Raw genomic sequence first — 20,298 nt, 5'->3', positions numbered from 1 at the left:
AGTAAAGCTTATTGGTGGTCTCTGATGCTCTTAGGGGTGCATGCTGGGCTCTGAGGCCAGAAGGAAGCATAGGGGGCTCTGGGGTCTGACCTAAATGCAGTCCTGGACTTCCACTCTCCTGCTGAGCCCAGATGGCACTGAGCATAGCAAGAGCTGGGCCAGCTTTCCCAAGGGCAGCCCAGCCCTGTGCAGTGCCAGCTACAGGCAGCTCCCCCTGCCCCATGCAACTGCTGGTGACCCAGCTGTCCCAACGCCTACCTGGAAGCTCTTGCACTTGTTTGTCTCTTTGATGACTCAAAAGCAGAAGCTCAGATGTGGCTGATGGGAGCACAGCAGGAAAAAGCTGGGGCTGAGACATGGAGGAGCTGCTGACCCTGCAGGTACAGCCGGACTCTGCCCTGCTGGTGTCACAGAATGGGCACAGGGTGGCAGAACCGTGGAGCAAATCAACGAGGATCCAGCACTGAGTGGAACTGCCCAGGTCCAAGAGCTTCCTAAGAAAGGCTGTACCTCCCTATGGGAGGGGGAAGGTGTTGTGTGACATTTCTTAAACAGAATAAAAGGGAAGGTTTGTTGGAGGAAGCATCAGTGCCGTTTGCCAAAGCTGTTGGGGGCTGGCAGTGAGGAGGCACGGCCGGCACTGAGCCATTGCCCTGGAATGTTTTTGTCATTGGCTCTGCCAGCTCAACCAGGCTGCAGCTGCTTTGATCTCGCAGGCGGATGCCTCTGGGACAAGGGTTTATCTCAGGACTGGTATATCAGGGTAAGAGCTCATCCTGTGCCAGAGGTCGAGCCAGGAGCTTCTGCTGCTGGAATCCCAGGCTCAGGAGCAGGTGGTGGCAGAGGGATCCCAGAGGCAGGAAGGAAGGGTCCTGATGCAGTTTGTGCCCATGTGTGAGATGCTTGAGGTGGGCTTCAGATGGGTGAAGCGAAGCATATGGGTGCTGCAGCTCCTGGGGTTGGGGTCTGGTGCCCACTGCAATCCCAGCAGTTGCTGCAGTGGTTGCTCCCTCCTGCCACAGGCTCGCTGGGAGCTGGTTTGGTAAGAAATGGAACGAGTTTGGTGGTTGTCTGATGTGACACGGTGACCACGCTGCGGTGCCTCTCACAGTGAGGCTCAGCAGGCACTGCAGGAACGTGCTCTGGCTGGGAGGAACAGGCACTATTTCTGGCTGTGGTGATGCTCTTGGAATCACCTCCCAGTACCCAGCTCCATCCCCATCTGCTGGGAGAGAGCAGAGTGGGGCCACAGCCTCAGAACTACAGGGGATGCTCATCCGGGATGCAGCTGTGCCATTCCTTCATCTCACCTCGTGCACCTTTACCCTGCAGCAGTCTGACATCCAGGGCTCTCCCCTCCCACAGCCATTTCCTCCTTTTCCATCCCTGAAACACCACTTGCTGCCTTTCCCTACGGTTAGATTTGGGGCTGAGCAATGCCCTTGCCCACACACACAGGTGTAGGGTGGGAAGAGAAGGGAGGATGCCAAGGTCTGTATCTCCCAACCCAGGGCAACACCTCGAGGCTGAAGGAGCCCAGGAGCACCAGCATTGCACTGCCACAATTTGCTGCCCCTTGTCACGAACACAGCTTTAATTTCCACGAGCGCTCAGACACCAATCAAACACAGCCCCAGCATCTCCCAGCCCTGCAGCCACTCTCCCCTTGCAGAGATGCTGTCAGCAGAGCAGGAAGCCAGGATAGCATCAGCTCCATCCATGGTGGGTGCGTGCCTCAGGTTGGACACGCGGAGGGACACCGAGCATGGATGGCTCTGCATGCTGAGTCTGGACCTTTTGCCATCCACATCCATCCTCCACCACGCGGTTCAAGAAACAAAACAATAAATAGCAATATATATATATATATAGATATGTACATATATAAAATAGCCTTTTTCTTTTCCCCCCGTTATTTCTTTTCCTACAGGACCGTCCAGGAGCCACACTGCAGGGCTCAGCTGACGAGCATGGGGAGGAAGTGGGTGGAGAGGTGCTGCCGGCGCGTCTTGCCCCCTCGCCGTGGCCTCCCTTTGCTATTGAGAGAGAGGAACATGGGGCGGCCCCGGTGCCGCCAGCGCAGCGAGGCGTAGGTGTTGTAGCCATTCTCCTCAATGCGTTCCTTGAACTTGCAGTTGGGGCTGAACTCCTTCTGGCAGAGGAGGGAAGGGGGTGAGCAGGGTGAGGGCTCCGCGGTTGCCGTCCCCTATGGGGTGTAGGGGGAGCAAGCATGGATACCAGCCCCAGTGGGTGCAGGATCTCCCCGTTTCTGGCTCTGCCCCGCATCTCTAATGCCAGTCATGGGATGCAGAGCCTGACCTACCGACCCGTAGAGCTTCCCCTGTTTGTTCATGGCCAGGTAGAAGCCGGTGTGCACCGCCCGGATGGCCACAACGCCGACACGCACCGACCGGATCTCGACGATGCCTGCAGGGCAGGGAAGTGCTGCTGTGAGATGGGCCAACTCCTGGAAGGACCCTTCCCCCACTGCCCATAAAGTGTCACCATAGAGGGACAGCACCATCGACCCCATAAAGTGTCACAGGGGAACCTCACCCGGTGCAGGAGCCGGGGAGATGGACAGATGGATGGATGGATGCTGTCCCAATGGAGGGATGGTGGAGAGCAAGGGTTGCACGTTAGAGGAAGAACCCCATCATCCTGGAGGGTTTGCCCTTTATTCCCATCCTCCCTTGTGCCCATCTGCCCCTGGGAGCAGAGCTCTGCTGGAATGAGGCCAAGCTGCAGCTCCGCGTGCCTGGAACCAACTGTCAGCCTTTGCCCCCTGCTCACTTCATGGTTGTTCTCCCTGAATCAGCAGCTGAGCCTCTGCCCAACACATGCTGTGAAGCCCCAGGGACCCAGCCCAGCTCTTAGACCACTCGTCCCATTGCTGGGGGTGCTGCCCGTTCTCACTAGTGCTGCTTGCCTGGTTGGGACCAACATGGATATGGGGACCCGGGTGGGGACTGCAGGATGCAGCAGCCCTGGGTTTGGCCCCACAGCAAGGGCTCGACTAAAGGTGCGTGTAGCCAGCCTGTGGATCTCGGTCAGAGCCGCTAATGGGAAAGGCATGTGGTCAGACCAGGTGGATTTTAGCATGGAAACACCCAGAGCAATGCCAGGAAGTCTCTGGATTCTTCCTCCCTCTCTTTCTCTGCACCAATGAGAGCCGTCAGCATGACCCCATCCCTGCAGAGACTTTGGGTGGCTCAGAGTACAGAGAATCCCACAGCCTCTGGGCAGGGTCTTCTGCAAGACCTCACCCACCCACTGCAGGCTGAGGCATCCATTGGGTCACTGTGATGCTGCTGGGAGAGGATGGGGCTGGATATGGCACAAGGACAAGCTGAGTGCTGTGCAGAGCTCAGTGCTGAGTGCTACAGGATGATACTGAGGGGGGGATGTTCAGCCCAGCCACCAGCACACGTGCTGTGGTCCAGCACATCCTAGAACAGCAAATCCATTAACAGCCATGGGGAAAGGTTGAGAAAATGCCTGCAAATCCATCTCAGTTTATCGCTGTCTGGAGCTGCTGCTATTTATACCAAAGGACTTTTGCTTCTCTAAAAATAACCCCACTTTGCTATTCCCAGTGCTCAGTAGGACAGAGCCACGCTTTGCTGATGGGTACCCAGGGAAATGCTCAACTCCATGCAGGTTCTGATGGAGCCAGGGAGGAACATCAGGAAGCAGCCTTCAGCCCCTCACAGTGCTCCAGACCAGCCCTGGGCTGGGTGTGGGGCACACGGAGAGAAAGTCCTATTCCAGTCACTGGTAGGGCTGGGCTGGTGGCTGCCAGGAGGGCTGGGGAGCAGAACCTGAGCCCAACCCAGGCACGGGTTATCTGCAGCTCCAATAACCAGAGTGAGCCTGATGTGACAGCCTGGAGCCTGCCAGGCCCTATTGCCACACGGCCAAGGGAAGGCGTGGGGGAGCTGGCAGCATGCCTGGTTGGGCTCCCAGCAGCTCTCGGTACCACAACAGGGCTCTTCATGAGCAGCTGTCCCAGTTGAGCCGGGCTCCTTCCCACTGCAGGTGGGTGACATCCTCTCTGATGTGAGACAGAGGTGGGCCGTGCTTTTGGGTCGCACGTCATCATTGGTGCTGTCCCAGATGAATCTCTATTTGTAGGGCTTGGACTCTATTAGGCTGAGCACCACTGTGCAGACCCCAGGCAGCCCACAGAGACCTACACTGCTTCTAAATTGCCTCCAGCAATTCTTACTGCAGAGGAACCATGGCTGCTCCACTCCACTCATGGACCCTGGGAGCAGCATTGCCCCCAAGTCCCCTCCAGCCCTCCTCCTCCTCAGCCCTTCTCCTTCCCAAGACACTGATGGGAATGATGGGGATGGATCCCCCCAGCCCAATCTGGATGAGGATGACCCCAAATGCTGACAGTTATCTGCTGATGGTAATAGATGTGGGGAAAAGAGACCCCCAGGTCCCTACTGATGCTGGGCACTGCTGGCAAAGTGACACCGTGTCCCTGGAGGTCAGTGGTGTCAGTTCACCTGCTGACCCTGGGCTGAGAAGAAACCAGCAGCCGTTCCAGCTTGAGCCCCCGGGGCAACGGGGTCCGACGGCTTTGGACAGGGCTGTCCCCAACCAACTCCGAGCCGCGGGACCCGTGGCACTGCCCACAGAGGATACGGCGCAGTTTCTGACCCCGCTCTAACGCGGCGAGGTTGGAAAACAACGGCAGAACGGGACCCGGCTTTCCCCGATCCGCCGCACCGTCGGGGCTCGGCTCCGGGACCCATTGAGGAGAGGGCGGTCCCGGTCCCGGTCCCGGTCCCGGCACACATCCCGGCCCCGACCCCACTCACTGCCCGGCCGCTCCCTCCAGCGCGTCCCCTCCACTCCGCCGCCACCGTCGATGCTCAGGAAGAAGCGGGTGGCGGAGAAGAGCCGCCGGCAGCGCACGTCTCCTTCCAGATGCCCGTAGCTGCGGGGGGGCCGCCGGCCGCCCCAAACGGAGCTGTCCGGTCCCGGCCCCGCCAGCACGGCGAGCGCCCCAGCGAGGCAGGCGGCGAGAGCGGCGGGACCCCCGCGCCTCATGGCGGCGGCCGCCGGGCGGGCGGTGGGGCACAGCAGGTCGCTGCGCGGCTCCGGGCCATGGCCACGGCCACCGGCGAGCGGCCCCGACGGCGCGGGCGGCAGCAGCGGCGGTGAATGGGCGGGGGGAGGCGGGGCAGAGGGGCGGGATCTCTCATTCATAAATCCCTGCGAGTCGGGGGGGAACCCGACGGCTGACTCCGCGTCCGTTTCGCTTCCGATCCCCTTCTGGGAGGCTTCCGATCCCCTTCGGTGCTGTCCGTCCTGCTGTCCTCATCCTCCGGTTCCACTTCGGGGTTCGGTTTCCCCGTGGGTGCGGGCAGCACCGCAGAGCAGCCCTCCCGGCACAGCCCCGACGTCTCCTCCCGGCTCCCCGAGCAGCATCACGGGCTCAGGAACGCTCCGTGTGCGAATCGAGCCGGGCTCGGCCCGTTCCGTGCCCTTTCCGCGCTGTGCCGTGTCCCCGCTCCGCTCCCGCCCCGTCGGTTCGCACCGCCCAGCCCGCGGCCGCTAGGGGGTGCGAGGCGGGGGGAACGGGGAACGGGGGTTGGGGGGGAGGGAAACGGCGCTGCCGCGGTGCACTGTGGGAGTTGTAGTGCGGAACGGAACTACCGCTCCCGGCAGGCTGCGCGCCGCGCCTGCGCAGTGAGGGCGGGCGGCGCGGCATGGCGGCGTAGTGGGGCAGCATGGCGTTGCTGAGGCTGCGGGCGGCGCTGCTGGGCCCGGCCCGGCTGAGGGGCGGCGGTGAGAGGCTGGGAATGGGGCTGGGGGGAGGGGAGAGGGCGGGTGGGTGCAGCTGAGGCAGTTCGGGATTTGAGGATGCTGGTGGTGCTGCTGAGGGCCGGGTCGGGGCCTAAGCTGGTGGTTCTGAGGGAGCCCCGCTGTCCTGTGGGGTCCGGCTGTGGTGTGGGGGTGATGGGAGCCTCCCCTCAACGTTCCGTTGTGCTGTAGGGATCCCATGGAGCGTCCTCAGGTGTTACACCTCGGCCAGCGCCAAGGAAAAGGCGAGGAGAAACGCCATCTGTGAGAGGACGGAGCTGCTGGAAGGTGAGGAGGGTTTCCTAGAAGAGCTGCAGGGCTCTCCTTCATTCAGTGTCCTGGGGGGGGAGGGGGTTGGAAATGCTTGTGAGCTGCTGAAGGATGTGAGGCAGAGTTGTTGAACAAGGCCTGTCCAGTCCCAAGGCCTTCAGAGAGCATTGAGCTGCCGTACAAATACAGGGTGGTCTTAAGAGGTTGTAGAAAAGTCATTCCCAGGACATAGGAGGGCCCTGCAGACTGACCAGAGTGAGGTCTGGCTCAATGAAGGTATGAGCTGGTGGTTTTTCCCTTGCAGAGACATTGTTCAGTTCCCCTGGATGCTGCGACAAACCACAGTCTATAGGTGGTTCCAGAGCAGCTGATTGCTGCAAGCTCCTGGGGTGGGTGGGTTGGTTAAGAAGGGAGAAACTCATTGTGTAACCTTCTTCATAACCTCATTCCTGAGCATCTTTCTGCCAGAAGTGAGGTGTTAGGGTAGGACCTAGTCTTCTGCTGTGTCACACATCTCCTCATCTCTGTCCTGGCTGTGTTTCCTGGCAGTGCTGAAAGCTCGAGTGAAGCAACTCCAAACCAGTAACATCCCAGAGGTGACAATCAACAAAGTGGAACTGGCACAGCTGCAGAGCAACAGGCAGCAGGACCTGCTGCAGAAAGCAGTGGATGCAGGCACAGCAGTGGAGCACCTGGTCCCCAGGCAGTCCAGCAGCTGGACAGAAAAGCTGAAGAAGGAAATGTACATCCGGCAGATGAAGGTGGAGAAGAAGCTGTCTATTGCAGCCTCCCAGTTGACTCTAGAGGGCCAGCCCAAGGTCAAAACAAAAGTCAAGGTGAAGACAAAGGTGAAAGCGAAGGCAAAGACAAAGACCAAAGCCAAAAAGAGCCAGAAGAGTCCAAAGGCTACAGCAAGTACTTCCAGAAACCAGAGTCATGCTGGTCCCAGCAGTGCCGACACCTGCCATAAGCCCAGGGTGGAAGAAATGAAGCAAGATGTGAAAGCACAGAAGGCTCAACGTGTGCATGAGGATAGGAGCAGCCAGCGCAAGATCATGCAGCAGACCATCCAGTCTAATCTTGAGTGCCTCCTGTACTTACGGCAGCCAGAGGAGGCTGAGAAGTTGCTCCTCCTGTATCACAGCAACCCCATGAAAAGGAAACTTTTGAATGTTGATGCATACAATGTCGTGATGCGTGGCTGGGCAAGAAAGGTATGGAGCTTTTGGGGGCCTTCTGCTGCTGTTAACTTGATTGGTCTTGGCCCTTTTGTGCCAGGCTTTCTGAGTGGCAAGGCCAGAGGTGTGCTGGCAGAGGTGGAAGGGTCCCACGCTTGTAGAATCAGTAGTTGCAGTATGATTTCTCTGTTTGTCACGTTTCCCTTCAGCAATTTTTGCTGAGATGGACAGAGCTGGGCTGAGGCCACTGATCCCTGTGAGCTGGCTTTGAGGAGAGGAAAGGGGTGGGATAGTATGGATGTGACTCAGCTGAAGAAGGAGCAGAGGGATGTGAAGCTGTGATTTGGTGCTTCTGGTGTCTGTTTCCACATCCTCCATCCCTTCTCATCCACAGGGCTGCTTGCACCGTGTCATCAATCTGCTATCCATGCTGGAGTCCATCAGCCTGCGGCCCAACCTGGACTCCTACGCAGTACTGCTGGAGTGCATGACACAGAGCCAGTCATCCACCAAAGCCATCTGGAGGTAATGCACTTCACTTCTCCCAGGCAGCCTCCTGCTCTGGGCAACATCTCTGCAGCTCCACTGTGCCACGAGGGCATGAACTGGGGACAGGAGGCACTGGCTCAGGGTAGGGAAAGCCTGCCTTGCTGTGTGCATGTCTGGGTGCTGTGGCTTGGTTCTCATGGCCAGATTAAGGGGTTGGTTAGGGCTAACTCTTTGAACTGTTTTCACCACTCCAGCTTAAGGGTTTGTCCAAGATCTTGTGGAGAAGGGAGTTGCAGATGAAAACAGCCTGACTTCTGGACAAAGCTATACCTGCTGCCAATGGGCTGCGAGCAGCCCCTCTCCAATCAGGTGCCTGTGGTCCCACACCCATTCTGGTGGGAGTGTTTGCCCTGTTTGGCTCTCCATCATTGTGCAGTAGGGATAATTCCTCCATCCAGTCTGGGAGTCGGCATTTTCTGGTGGGATGAGCCAGACAGTAGATTTTTGTAGGCTTCCATTTCTCTGCAGGAATGTGACCAGGAGATTCAGATGGGTTTCATGGACCCAAACTGAAAGGCTGAAGGTAACCAGTGATATGCCAGCCTCTGAGTGAATGACTTTCAGGTCAGATCTAGAAAAGACTTGTATTGCTTTTTCTGCTTAGGTGTGTGAGTGCTGCATAAGTACAGCAGTAAATGTGTAGGATTGTCAGGAGGCAAATATTTATAGCACATCTGCAGAGATTTGCCAGCTCCAAGCCTCATCAAGGTGTGTGTGTTTTCACACAGCTCCTTCTGTTTGCTGGTGCCGTGTTTGTGAGTCCTCACATATGCTCTCCCAATTTGAAGTCAGGATGGTCCAATCTGCCCATGGCAGCAGTTGTTCACTGCCCCTTTGTCCAGGCTGTGACCATTACCTTGCATTCGCTTGTGCTGGATCAGGCTAGTGAGGATAGGAGGAGCATTTAAGGATGGAGGAGGCAGCATGGCAGCATCTTTTTTTTTCTTTTTAATCTCACAAAGGCAGTAGAGATCAGCCTCCCCATCCATGTGTGAAGGTGAAAGCTGCCAGCTCAGCAGCACTGTGGGCTGGAGGAGGTGGATGACTGATGGCTGTAACCTGAGGCTGGTGACCTTGTCAAGGACAGGCTGTACTCTGGAGGCAGCTCACACCCCAGCAGCTCCTGCAGCCTGGAGATCTGTTTCCTGGTGTCTGGCTGCATGTGGCAGGCAGGGAGAGCTGGTGTGCTGCAGGTTTCCCATTACTCCCATTGCTGCAGCACTCTCCCTCCTATCTGGTTCTGGGCAGGCATCAGCTCAGTGAGGTTCAAGTTGCTACAAGACTTGTCCTGTGCTGTGTCTCACGTGGGCCCAAGTGACATTGTTTAGGGCAAAAGTGAGGAAGGAAAAGCCTGATACAGACAAGGCCTTTGGATCCTGAAGAGGGAGCATCAATATGTTTTCTCTATGCTTAGTCTTCTGTTTGTAAACTGTTCCTTGCCTCACTGTATGCTGGTTTCTGTCAATGTGCACACATCTGTCTCATCTGCCTCTCCTCAGGTGTGTGCAACACCTGAAGAAAGATGGCTTCCACGTGGATGAGCTCTTCCAAAAGTGCCTGTTTGAGGGGGATGAGAAGGAGAAGGTGCTGAAGGCCATCAGGATTATCCAGCCTGACTACCAACTGCCTTCTCCACCCAAACCTGAGATTTGCAAGGCTGCTCTGCTCAAGAACTTCTACTCTGAGGTAAGCCACTGAGCTCAGGAGTATTTCTGCTGAATATTTCTGTTGGAGCTGGCCAGATGTATTCACAGATGTCTTCAGGATGCATTCAGGTCCAGCACAGGACTGTAATACCTTCCTTTCCTCTGGCTTTTGGTACTTACTGCCCCACTCTTCTTGCAGAAGGAGATGGTGTCATATCCCAAGCTGGATTTCACTGCGCAGGAGCTGCAGGAGCGCTTCCAGCAGCAGCTGGAGATGGAGCTGAACAGCACCATAACCATCAAGTCAGTGGAGTCAACCAAACCTCTGACTCCACAAGCCATCAAAGCAGTAAATATCAGGGTGTCTGAAGAGGTGGAGGGCACTTCAGTCGACAGTGGTCTTGTGGGGAACTTGCAGGGGTCATTCCCTTAAAGTGGGAGGGTTTCCTGGTGATGCACTCTCACCACAATGTGACTGTTTTGCTTCCATTTCTTGTGTAGCGCCAGCAGTTGGCCAGCTTTCGTTCTCAGTGGCGTGATGCCATTCTCCAGGCCCTGCAGAAGTCAAAGCCCAACATGTCCCAGGTCAAGACAATGTCAGGGCACAGCGTTCTCTACCCCTACCTGTGTCTGCTGCCTGATGAGGAGTATGTGGACATCATGATGCAGGTAAGACCCTGCCCTGACACCACTGAGATTTAGGAATGGGGCCTCCTGGGCAACCTTAGGGCTACCACAGTGCAGAAACAGGGCATGAATCTCAAGGTTTACTGAAGTTATTAGGTACAGGCCCTGTCTGCACTCTGCTGAGCAGACAGAGTAGCTCTCCTCTGTTCTGGCTACGTTTCCTTCCTCATCTGCTCAGCATCATGGGAATCAGCATCTTTCTGTGTTCCCCATACAGGAACTTTAACTCCTGCTTTGTCTTTCTGCTCCGTTTTTCTCTTCCTCTTTCCTTAAGTCCCTCTTTGCCTTCCCCTTTCTCAGACTCTCAACAGCCTTTCTCCACAAGGAGAATCCCTGGCTGTCTTAGCCAGGGAGCTGGGCTCGAAAGTCTACAACAGATACCTCACCCAGAGGAAGCTGCACAGTGGCCAGCTCGAGAAGGTGCAGGAGATCTATGAGAAGTATATCCACCTGCTGGCAAAGGATACCCAGGTAGGCTCTCCTTGGAGAGGGGTTCTCTTGGAGCCCATGGGTTTCAGAGTGGAGGTGGGGTTGGATGGTTTGTGCATCCTCACATGCTCAAAGTCCAGATTTGATGCTGCAGAGGCCTGAACTATCAGGCAGGGATGCACTGAGGCAAGAGGGTCCTTCTCAGAGCCATGCTCCAGGTACAGAGATCAATCTGACCTGATTTTTCCTCTCCCAGCCTAGTGAGTACTTGCCACGTGAATACTGGGAGAAGCTGGTGGCAGAAGCAGGCTATGGGCCTTCCCTGAACTTAAAGGACTGCAGCTGGCCATACGTGCTCCTGATGCGCCTGGGAATGTACTTGCTGGAGATCCTGGTGCATGCTGTCAAGGTGCCCAGGAACACCCTTAACCCTCGCCTGCCATCCAAGCTTATCCCTGTCCTCTACCACATCTACTCCTTCCGCAGCAGCTGGCAGGTAAGCCTCATCCCTGGGGGCTTTGGGACATTGCAGATCACCTCTTCATGCTGAGTCATTGCAGGACCCTTTTCCCTTCCCTGTGCCTTTCTTTCTCAGAGATTATAAAGAACACCTGGTTCTGTACAAACAGGGTGATTAGTGTGATTGTTACACAGCTAGGGACTTGACCATATGTTCTTCCAGGCTTCCCCCTGACTCTGCTACTGCTGACCTTCACCTCTCTGATTCTCTCCTCCAGGTTGGGCTGATAAAACCCCATCCCATTTTCTCCCAGATTGTGTCAGACGCTGCGGAGGCCGTGCTGACCTTTAACTCCTCTGCCATACCCATGCTGTGCCCTCCTGTCCCCTGGACCTCCCCACACTTTGGTGCCTTTGTCCTGAGTGACACCAAACTGATGCGTTACGTGGATGGAGCCATCCAGCACCAGCAGCTCCTGGACCAGTGTCCCCGGGTGAACCTCCACCCTGTGCTGGATGCCTTGAACCAGCTAGGCAACTGTGCATGGAAGATTAACCAGCCAGTGTTGGATATAATCATCTCCATTTTCAATGACAAAGGCAATGAGAAGCTGGACATCCCACCACCTGTCTCTGAGGCCCCCAAACCTTCTGTCTCTCCCAGCAGTTCTTCTGCCTTGCACAAATCCCAGAAGCACGAGTTGTTGCTGTGCAAGAAGAAGGCAGCTGAGATGCACAGTTTGCGCATGGATGCGCTCTATAAGCTCTCCATTGCCAACTATGTCAGGGACAAAGTGTTTTGGTTTCCTCACAACATGGATTTCCGTGGCAGGACTTACCCTTGCCCACCTTATTTCAATCACTTGGGTAACGATGTCACTCGTGCCATCCTGCTCTTTGCAGAGGGAAGGCCTCTGGGGCCAAAGGGCCTCGACTGGCTGAAGATCCACCTCATTAACCTCACAGGGCTGAAGAAGAAGAATGCCTTACAGGAGCGGTTGGATTATGCCAACGAAATCATGGAGGAGATCCTGGACTCTGCTGACCACCCGCTCACGGTGCGTGTGGAGTGATGGGACTCAGAGTCACCAGGGAGAAGCTTGAGCTGCAACCAACCCTGAGCAAATTGGGAGCCTCCCAGCTGAACTGATTAACAAAAAAGCAGGGAAGTTCAACCCTGTTTGTGCTCAAGTAGGAATTGTTCCAAACAGCTGAGAGGCATCAACGCTTTCTTTAATTTCAAAGGAGGTTTTAAGCGTTCCTCTTCTTTAGCATAGCTTCTAGGGAGTAAAATATAATGGAAATCTGATTAGCTTTGAATAAGCAACATCCTGAAAGATAGCGCTTTAAGGGGAAAAAGCAAAGCAAAAGCATTGCAGAGTTTCCTGAATACCAAATTTCTGTCTGAAAACACAGTGAAGTGTTGGGGAGGTGGAGGCATGGTGAGAGGAGGTGCCTTGCCCAATGTTCCTAAGAGCCCGGGAGCTCACCTGCTGCCTCCTCCTACTATTGTGTGCTTTGCTGTTCCCAGGGCAGGAAGTGGTGGATGAACACCGATGAACCCTGGCAAGTCTTGGCATGCTGCATGGAAATTGCCAAAGCCTCGAGGTCACCAAATCCAGCAGCCTTCATCTCTCATTTCCCAGTTCACCAGGTGGGTGCCTGGCAGGTGTGCACAGCCTGGGTGGCTGAGCAAGGAGGAGAGTGGACAAGGCAGGGAGCTCAGGGCAGAGCAGAAGCATACAGATGTATTATTTATTATGCAACGTGGCCAGGCTTTCCTAAGAAGCACAGCCTACAGGTATTTTGATTTGGAAACTCCAGTGACTGGCTGCTACGTGCAGCCATTAATGAAACAGTGCAGTCCAATGTTGCTTTGCTTGCCTTTAGCCAAACAGCCTGTCTGGGAGACAAATGTCTGCAGAGTGGGAACCAGGCCAGTCCTATCTTATCTAGCTGTGGGATGGGGATTGGAAGACTTTTGGGATATGGCTGGAGACAAGCTGCTCTGCAGGAGCAAAAGATGGGAGGTGTGGACCTCTGAGGATAAGCAAGGGGACAGGTAGCAGCCTCCTGCATCAGGTGCCCTCATAAATCCTTCTGCTACATGGGAGACAGAGATTAATTCTTTTTCTGATGAGAGGGGTTTACATGTTTTTCTTGTTAGAGGATCTGATGGCCCTAATGAAGTGTGGGGGGAGAATGAGGATGTATTCTGCCAGGAGCAGTGGTCTGTAATATACCTGAAACTGTCTCAGCTGAAGGGCTCTGATGGTATTGTTATGACAACAGAAGATCAAGAGAGCAGCTGGGGGTGTGTGGAGGGTGCAGTTAATAGAATTCAAGCATTGACTTTTTCTGGAGGGCACAGGAATCTGTTTCCACCTGAGTCATCAGTGCTTGGCTAATAGAGGCAGCTCTTCTGCAGTAGCAGGGCTGCCCAAGCACTGTCAGTTCTCCAGCTCGCTGCACTGCAGTGTGGGGAAGGAGGAGGAGGGATGAGAGCTGATCCTACCAGCAGCTGCAGGCTGCGTTTGGCCAGGCAGAGCCTGAGAACAGTGGATGCAGGGGCAGTCTGAAGCATGGCTTCTGTGAGAAGTGTTTCTGCTGGTGCTGCCTGGGGGCAGCAGGACATTCCCATGCTGTCGTTCAGGTCCTGTTTTGTCTCATCCTGCCTGGTCTTGGTCCCAGGTGGGCTATCAGGCCAGCTGCTTTGACAGATTGATCCGTGTGTCTGACTGCAGCTTTAGGAAGGTCTGGGTGGGAGCTGGATTTCTCTCCTGTCAAAAGGATGTAGAGGCAGCATGACTGGAGCAGAGTGTTCTTCAGCTTGTCTCTGCCTGACTCCAGTCCTGTTCCTGGGTTTTCCAAGGTCTGTTTTGACTGTCAGCTCGTGGGGCCACTTTTAGTATCCCAGACACATTTAGTTTTCTTCAAACTTTCTGTTTTTTAGTGTTTCCATGGCGCTCTCTCTTAGAAGATTTATGGGTGGGGAGGCAGTGTGTTGTGAGTTTCTGTGGTTTTTTTTTTTAAACCCAATAGACAACAGTAGATAATGATGAGAACCAGACAGGAAAACCATTTAGAAGTGAAATGGAAGCTGTTATAGACCTGGCCACTGCTTGGAGATCAGCTGCAAACATGCCCAAAGAGTTGGGGAAAAAAATGGCAGTAGCCCTTTAGAGCCAGATGTCATACTTTCATGGTTTTTCAGTGGGATGTGGGCAAGGTGTATGTGTGCTGATGGGCAGGACTCTATCCCTGTGTTAATACCTTGCTTCCACCCTGCTCTCTTCCCACACACAGGATGGCTCTTGCAATGGTCTGCAGCACTATGCAGCACTTGGCCGGGACCTTATAGGTGCAATCTCTGTCAATCTGATGCCTTGCAGTGTCCCTCAGGATGTCTACAGTGCAGTGGCCCAGCAGGTGAGGTGTGATGGGGAGATGGGGAAAATGTCCTTTTGGACCTTGCTCATTGCATAGAATCCTGAGGAAAAAGTTTGTCATGAGACCAGCATACAGAAAGCTGGGAGAATGTGGGCTGATTGGAGGCAGGATCTCCCCATCCCCAAACAGGGATCATTGTATGAGGAATGGGATCTGGCTGGGGATCGGTCCTGAGAAGTCCTGTGGGATTTCTGCTCCTGTCAGTTCTGACTTAAATCAAGTGCAGAGTGTTCCTTGTCCCTTATTAGCAGCTGTCTGGCCTGCAGGTTATATGGTTTTCTTCTTTTGAGCTGGGTAGGAGGGAGCAAGGAGGGATTCAGCCCTTGGCACTGATGCCAAGATGTCAGTTTTCTTGGCAAGACGTGATGAGAAATGAGCTTGCTGGGAAGTGTATTGAGCCCAGCCAGACTCAGCTGTCTCTCCCTTCTGGAAATCTACATATTTCACAGGGCAGCAGCACACCAGAGGCCAAGAGAGGCATGCATAGGGTGAGTGATTTCTCTCAGGGTGGCAGAGGCAGGACAACCTAAGTTCTGTGCTTCAGTGGCAGCACCATGTCCTTGTGATGCCTGGCACCACCCAGCAGTGGGAGGCTCTGGTTCCTGTGAGCAGAGTGGGCTGTGAGATCCAGGTGCTTCTTTGTTCTTTCTGCAGGTGATTGTTACTCAGGGCAGGTGAAGGTGGGACCGTAGAGGTTGTGATGGGAGTTCAGGCAAGACAGCATGCAGCTTGGAAGGGAGAGGGAGGGTCTCACAGGGTCCTTCAAACACCTCAAGCCACGCAGGTGTCTTTGGCCAGCACACTGGTGTGGCTCTGACTCCCTCTGCACTCTGTTCCTAAGGTGGAGGAGTTTCGGAAGAAGGATGCTGAGGAAGGGTTGAGAATTGCCCAGGTGCTGGAAGGGTTCATTGGCCGCAAGGTGGTGAAGCAGACGGTGATGACGGTGGTTTACGGCGTCACACGCTATGGTGGGAGGCTGCAGATGGAGAAACGTCTGAAGGAGATTGAGTTCCCTGAGGTAAGAGGCTTGCCACAGCCTCCCAGCAATGCTTTCCTCGACTCAGTCCCTGCTGGGAGAGGCACCTGGACTGCCCAGAACTCTGGGATTTCCTCCTTCCTTGCCCTCTCCTTACTTTCCTAAATCTGAGCTGGCAAAGGATGTGCAGAACTGAACCTTCCATTCTTGCAGGAGGGGCTCTGGGGGAAAGCTGTCTGCCAGTGCTTATGGAAGTGGGCCCCTTGTCTCTAGCAGAGCTTTTGGAGACTTGCTACCCTTTCTTGTAGCCACTGGGACAGGGGAGTTGCTCTCTTAGCTTACCCTAGCTCTCATTTTGCTTTGCATCTTTTGCTGCCCCTTTGCCTCCCCCTCACTCTGCCTCTGGTCTATGCAGGAGTACCTATGGGAGGCATCTCACTACCTCGTAAAGCAGGTGTTTAATGGCATCAAGGAGATGTTCTCAGCGACTCGAGATATCCAGGTAAGGTGCTTCCTCTCTTTCCCCTTTCTTCCCTAGTTCACCCATACAAACACAAGCGAAGGAAGGAGCTCTGTGGGGTCCTGGCCCAAAGAGAATCCTGTTCCAGCCCAGGGGTGTGGGGTTGTGCCTAGTGATCACAGAATCACAGAATGGCCAGGGTTGGAAGGGACCTCAAGGATCATCAAGTTCTAACCCCCCTGCCACATGCAGGGCCACCAACCTCCACATTCAATACTAGACCAGGCTCCCCCATAAGAACTACACTCAGTCTGGCAGGAATTTGGACTTGTGCTGGGAGGGAATGAGGTCTGTCCAGCTGTGTGTACTAACTTCAGCTACTTTCTTCCCTGCTTCTCTTTGCCCAAGAACTGGCTGACAGAGAGTGCCAAGCTCATTGCACAGTCAGGAAGGACAGTGGAGTGGGTCACCCCACTGGGTCTCCCCATCGTGCAGCCCTACTATCGGATCAAGCCCACTGTGGTGAGTGTATGGTGGTGGGATGAAGTTATTCATCCACCCAGGAATGAGGAGCAGGGAAAGTACAGCAGACCTCGAGGCAGTCAGCACAAGGCCAGCCAGTTTGCATCGCCTGCAGGTGAACTTGCAGAGAAGATAGGATTCGTGTGTGCAGGCACATCCTCCAGCCTCATCACAGAGACTGGAGAGTGTGGGCGTGCTGCTGAGGAATCTGCTGCTCCCATCCCACTCAGGCAGCTGGGGCACAGACCCATTCTCTGCATTGAGCAGCCCTCCTCGGGGCTCGCGTGATTCAGTCTCGCTGCTCTCGCCTCCCACACACTGCTGCACTGACTCACGGCTCCCCATCCTGTTTCATCCCATCCTCACAGCCACTCTCCTGCAACCTCACATTGGCCATGTAGGGATGGAGCGGGCAGGTGCTTCCCACCTCCAGGAACTCTCTTCTCAGCCCCTGCAGGAGTGAATCAGCATCTCCCTAGGAAGGGGTGAAGGATGTTTGCCAGCATCCTTCGGAGGGGAAGCAGGCAAAGTGCCACTGGGAAATGGCAGCTGCCACAGTGACTGGAATGCCTTGCCAACATCCCCATCCAGGAAAGATGTTTCCTGCAGAGCGTGGAATACCTTGTTGGCATGATCCCCTTCCCAGAATTAAGCAGCAGTGCTGATCACCTTTCTCTCCCCCTGCAGTTGACTTGCAGCATGCAGAACTTGAGTGTGAAAAACTCCAGCAACAACAACCAGTAAGTATGAACCCATGGTTTTCACTGAGCCTCTGCTGCCTCAGTCTGTGCTCTGGGGATAAAACCTTCTCCTATCTCAGCATGGAACCTGCCAAATTGTTCCAAAGTTCCTGATATTCCTCTGAGCCATGGAAAGTCAGCTGGAGGAGCTGGGGCCCATTAGGGCTGCCCCATCACCCCAAATCTTGGCTGGCTCTGCCCTGGCTCACATCTTGAGCCCTGAGCATGCCCCAGCTCCTCCCCTGTCCCATTCTGTGCTGCAGGAAGCCTGATACAGTGAAGCAGAAAAATGCCTTCCCACCCAACTTCATCCATTCCCTGGACTCAACCCACATGATGCTCACGGCTCTGCATTGCTTCAGGTAGGGAGCAGGGTTCTTGCCTGAGCTCTGCTGAGAGATCATCAGCAGGGCATCACTGCAGAGAGCTGGAGCTCTCAGCACTACTTCATGACCCTTTCTGCTGCCTCTCAGGCAGGGTCTGACCTTTGTCTCAGTCCATGATTGCTACTGGACTCATGCACTCACTGTGGACATCATGAACAAGGTAAAAGTCTCCTCCCAAATCCTTTGTGAACAGTGATCTTGCTGATCTGTCCTCTGGGCACTTGCCAGCCTTTGCCTCCCTTGGGCTTTGCTCCATACCCAAGCATAGTGAACTGAGATGCTTACTGGTGGTTGCAGATGACTTCCTGGTGCCACAGGCCCCCTCCTCACACCCTTCAGCTGGGTGCAGGGCAGATTCAGCTCTAAACTGCATGAAGCAGAGTCAGTGCCTCTCTCTTGCCCTGGGCTCTTTAGAAGTGCTGCAGGGCTGTTGTGCAATGGACTGATAAATGGGGGTCAGCCTCTGCTTCCCACCCGATTCCTTTCAGATTTGTCTGATAGTTTCCCCCCCCCCCCTTCTCACTCTTGCCCACTGCTTTCCCTCCTTTTACCTCTGACTTGTCTTGGCTGAGAAGCACTGAGGGAAAGGAGGGGAAAATACCTGTTAACCTGCAACTCACCATTGCTCCCTGGATCAGATCTGTCGGCAGCAGTTTGTGGCTCTGCACAGCCAGAAGATCCTGGAGGATCTGTCCAAGTTCATGCTGAAGAATTACTGCAGGTATTGCTTGCATTCAGCCCTCACTCTCCTACCCATGCTTGTTCCTCACCCCAAGGCTGCTGTGCCTGCTGCTCCCAGGTTTTGTCACCTGCTTGGGGGTTGTTCTCAAGGGAAGTTCTGCTTCCTTCTCAACTGACACCTGAGTTGTCTTAAATCTCAGCAAGGAACACAAAGTATATCTGCATCCTTTTGCTGCAGAACTGAAATAGAAGTCAGTGCTTTTAACTTTCTGTGGGCATGGGGTGGGCCATGATATATGTGCCTTGGTTTCCATACTGAACAAGGCAATAAGGAGTGGTGGTGATGAGCACTGCTTTGACCCAGTGTGCAAACCTCATTTATCACCACCAGAGCCAAATGAAAGCAGACATCCTCAGATCTGAAGTGTGTGTATTTGGGGCTGGGCTCCTGCTGCCATGGGTTGTGCAGTGTTTTGGAAGAGCTGAATCCTGTTGTCAAGATACCATGCTGGGGAGTGGAGGAGGGAGAACCTTCTCTCAGACCTCCCCTTGCTGACTGGCTTTCCATCTGGTTCACGCAGCCCTGACAGAGAGAGCAGAGCCCTTTGGCAGAAGAAGCTGATGGAGCAGCTGTCAAATGTCCCCAAAACAGGTAGGAGCACAAGGAGGGAACTGCAAAGCTCAAAGGAAGTTTGGAAATGAGAGTGAGGTAGGGAATGGTCCCCAAAATCTCTGGGCTCATGTAGACAGCTCCTGAATGTAACATCCCTGCAAATGGCCCCTGCCTTCCCCAGAGCTTTGCTCCTGAGATTTCCCCTAGATTGACCTAGCTCATGCTGTCCCCTGTCTTGCTGCTCTTTGCCCATCTGTTTCCAACCACGAAACATTTGCCTGGAGCTGGGACTGAGACTCTCAGTATCGTAATTACCAGGATCTAGATGATATACATGCAATGGGATTAAGGCAGTTAGTTAGCTTGACTCCTCCTAATCTCTTGGCTATGCTTCTGCCAGACCATCTGGCTAACCTTTGTTCTGCCTTTGCAAAATAAAGCAGCCCAGCTAAGTGCTGGCCTTTGCCACTGAGCAGCTGTCGTGGTCTGTCCCAGAGGCAGTGGTGGTTTGTACTGGAGCCATGCTGTCTCCTCTTCCTGCTGCTGCTGCTATCTGTCTCACTGTTCTTACCACTGCCCCAGATATCCCAGATAAATCTGCATGGATATCAGTCCCTGAAAGACCTCTGAGACCCCTGCAGCAGGGCCTGAGCCCAAGTAGTTCTGTGCAGGAAGCAAAAGTTGGGCTTAGGCAAATTCTCTCCCAGTTGCCCCCATCTCCACCAGGCTTTGCTCTGACCTCTAGTCTCTCTTGCTTCTCACAGGGGAATTCAACTTGAACAAAGTAATAGACTCCACCTATTTCTTCAGCTGAGCCCCAGCAGCCAGTGGAGCCTTGGACCACCTCTGGACTTCAGCTGCCTAGAGGTGATGGTAGGCACTGGCCCACAAAGCTCTGCTGTTCTGCAGCTCCTGAGGGAACAGCTGTCAACCCAGCAAAACACACGTGCACAAAATGGAGATGCTGGGGGCAAAGTGGGACTGCTGGAAGAATGCAGGAGCAGCTGTGGGGGGCTGCTGGAGTTAGGGGTGAGTCTATTTGCTGCTACTGCCTGTGTCCCAACCAAGGAGCTGCAGAGGGCTGCAGTGTGGGGTCAGGGATTAGGTGGGGTTGGCTTTCTGCAATCCTCACCCTGACGTAAGATGTCTGTGCTACTGCTGCCAGCTCCAGAGCTGGCTTGGTTATCACCTGTGTCAATTGCCAGGAATGTGTTTAGATTCTGCTTGCTGGGTCTCAGGCAGAAGAAGAAATCACTAGCTCAGGGGTGGAGATGTACAGTACTGTAAATAAAATGTTTTTTGAAATATGAGGTGGGAAGTTCATCCTTCTCAGCACCCTTGCCAGGGGGGGCCTGGGCTCTTCCATCGTGGGACTGATATCTCCCCAGGCTGCCACTGTTTGCTGACAGGATCAGTTATTCACAGGGCTATC

The 20,298-nt window shown here is 54.6% G+C and overlaps 2 protein-coding genes across 5 annotated transcripts; one reads left to right on the top strand and one right to left on the bottom strand.

Annotated features, from left to right (window-relative positions):
• Positions 1 to 1,311: 1,311 nt before the first annotated feature.
• FGF22 (fibroblast growth factor 22) lies at positions 1,312 to 5,064 on the bottom strand. Of its 3 annotated transcripts, none has more exons than XM_090126214.1 (3): positions 4,833 to 5,064; positions 2,328 to 2,427; positions 1,312 to 2,206 (listed from the first exon to the last, which is right to left on the bottom strand). In XM_090126214.1, exons 1-3 carry the CDS (start codon positions 5,062 to 5,064, stop codon positions 1,708 to 1,710), a joined length of 831 nt encoding a protein of 276 aa, XP_089982340.1. In that variant the 3' UTR covers positions 1,312 to 1,707. The 3 variants fall into 3 exon arrangements, with proteins under 3 accessions (XP_089982340.1, XP_031460196.2, XP_089982341.1); XM_031604336.2 differs by having other exon boundaries at positions 1,902 to 2,152; positions 2,324 to 2,427; XM_090126215.1 differs by lacking the exon at positions 4,833 to 5,064 and having other exon boundaries at positions 1,902 to 2,206; positions 2,324 to 4,823.
• A 605-nt stretch (positions 5,065 to 5,669) lies between these two features.
• POLRMT (RNA polymerase mitochondrial) lies at positions 5,670 to 20,176 on the top strand. 2 transcript variants are annotated; one of them, XM_031604230.2, is made up of 21 exons: positions 5,670 to 5,805; positions 6,013 to 6,108; positions 6,640 to 7,304; positions 7,663 to 7,793; positions 9,317 to 9,503; positions 9,663 to 9,812; positions 9,965 to 10,132; positions 10,451 to 10,621; positions 10,836 to 11,075; positions 11,317 to 12,096; positions 12,570 to 12,692; positions 14,345 to 14,467; positions 15,330 to 15,506; positions 15,880 to 15,966; positions 16,333 to 16,446; positions 17,134 to 17,186; positions 17,450 to 17,548; positions 17,660 to 17,732; positions 18,211 to 18,293; positions 18,835 to 18,905; positions 19,631 to 20,176. In XM_031604230.2, the coding sequence occupies exons 1-21, from the start codon at positions 5,748 to 5,750 to the stop codon at positions 19,678 to 19,680; spliced, it is 3,699 nt and encodes a 1,232-aa protein (XP_031460090.2). In that variant the 5' UTR covers positions 5,670 to 5,747; the 3' UTR covers positions 19,681 to 20,176. The 2 variants fall into 2 exon arrangements, with proteins under 2 accessions (XP_031460090.2, XP_089982329.1); XM_090126203.1 differs by lacking the exons at positions 17,134 to 17,186; positions 17,450 to 17,548; positions 17,660 to 17,732; ... (1 more) ...; positions 18,835 to 18,905; positions 19,631 to 20,176 and adding an exon at positions 16,562 to 17,127.
• Positions 20,177 to 20,298: the final 122 nt, after the last annotated feature.

Source organism: Phasianus colchicus, chromosome 28 (assembly GCF_987193195.1).
Source record: "Phasianus colchicus chromosome 28, bPhaCol1.hap1.1, whole genome shotgun sequence".
NCBI lineage: Eukaryota > Metazoa > Chordata > Aves > Galliformes > Phasianidae > Phasianus > Phasianus colchicus.
The sequence above is the reverse complement of the archived record's forward strand: the minus strand, read 5'-3'. Positions and strand labels throughout refer to the sequence as shown.

Coding starts and splice junctions, on each gene's coding strand:
- FGF22 (XM_090126214.1), bottom strand. CDS start 5,064: ATGAGGCGCGGGGGTCCCGCCGCTCTCGCCGCCTGCCTCGCTGGGGCG. Junction 2,428..4,832: donor CTGGAGGGAGCGGCCGGGCA/GTGAGTGGGGTC, acceptor CCTGCCCTGCAG/GCATCGTCGAGATCCGGTCG. Junction 2,207..2,327: donor AAACAGGGGAAGCTCTACGG/GTCGGTAGGTCA, acceptor TACACCCCATAG/GGGACGGCAACCGCGGAGCC.
- POLRMT (XM_031604230.2), top strand. CDS start 5,748: ATGGCGTTGCTGAGGCTGCGGGCGGCGCTGCTGGGCCCGGCCCGGCTG. Junction 15,507..15,879: donor AGGAGATTGAGTTCCCTGAG/GTAAGAGGCTTG, acceptor TGGTCTATGCAG/GAGTACCTATGGGAGGCATC. Junction 18,906..19,630: donor GTCAAATGTCCCCAAAACAG/GTAGGAGCACAA, acceptor TGCTTCTCACAG/GGGAATTCAACTTGAACAAA.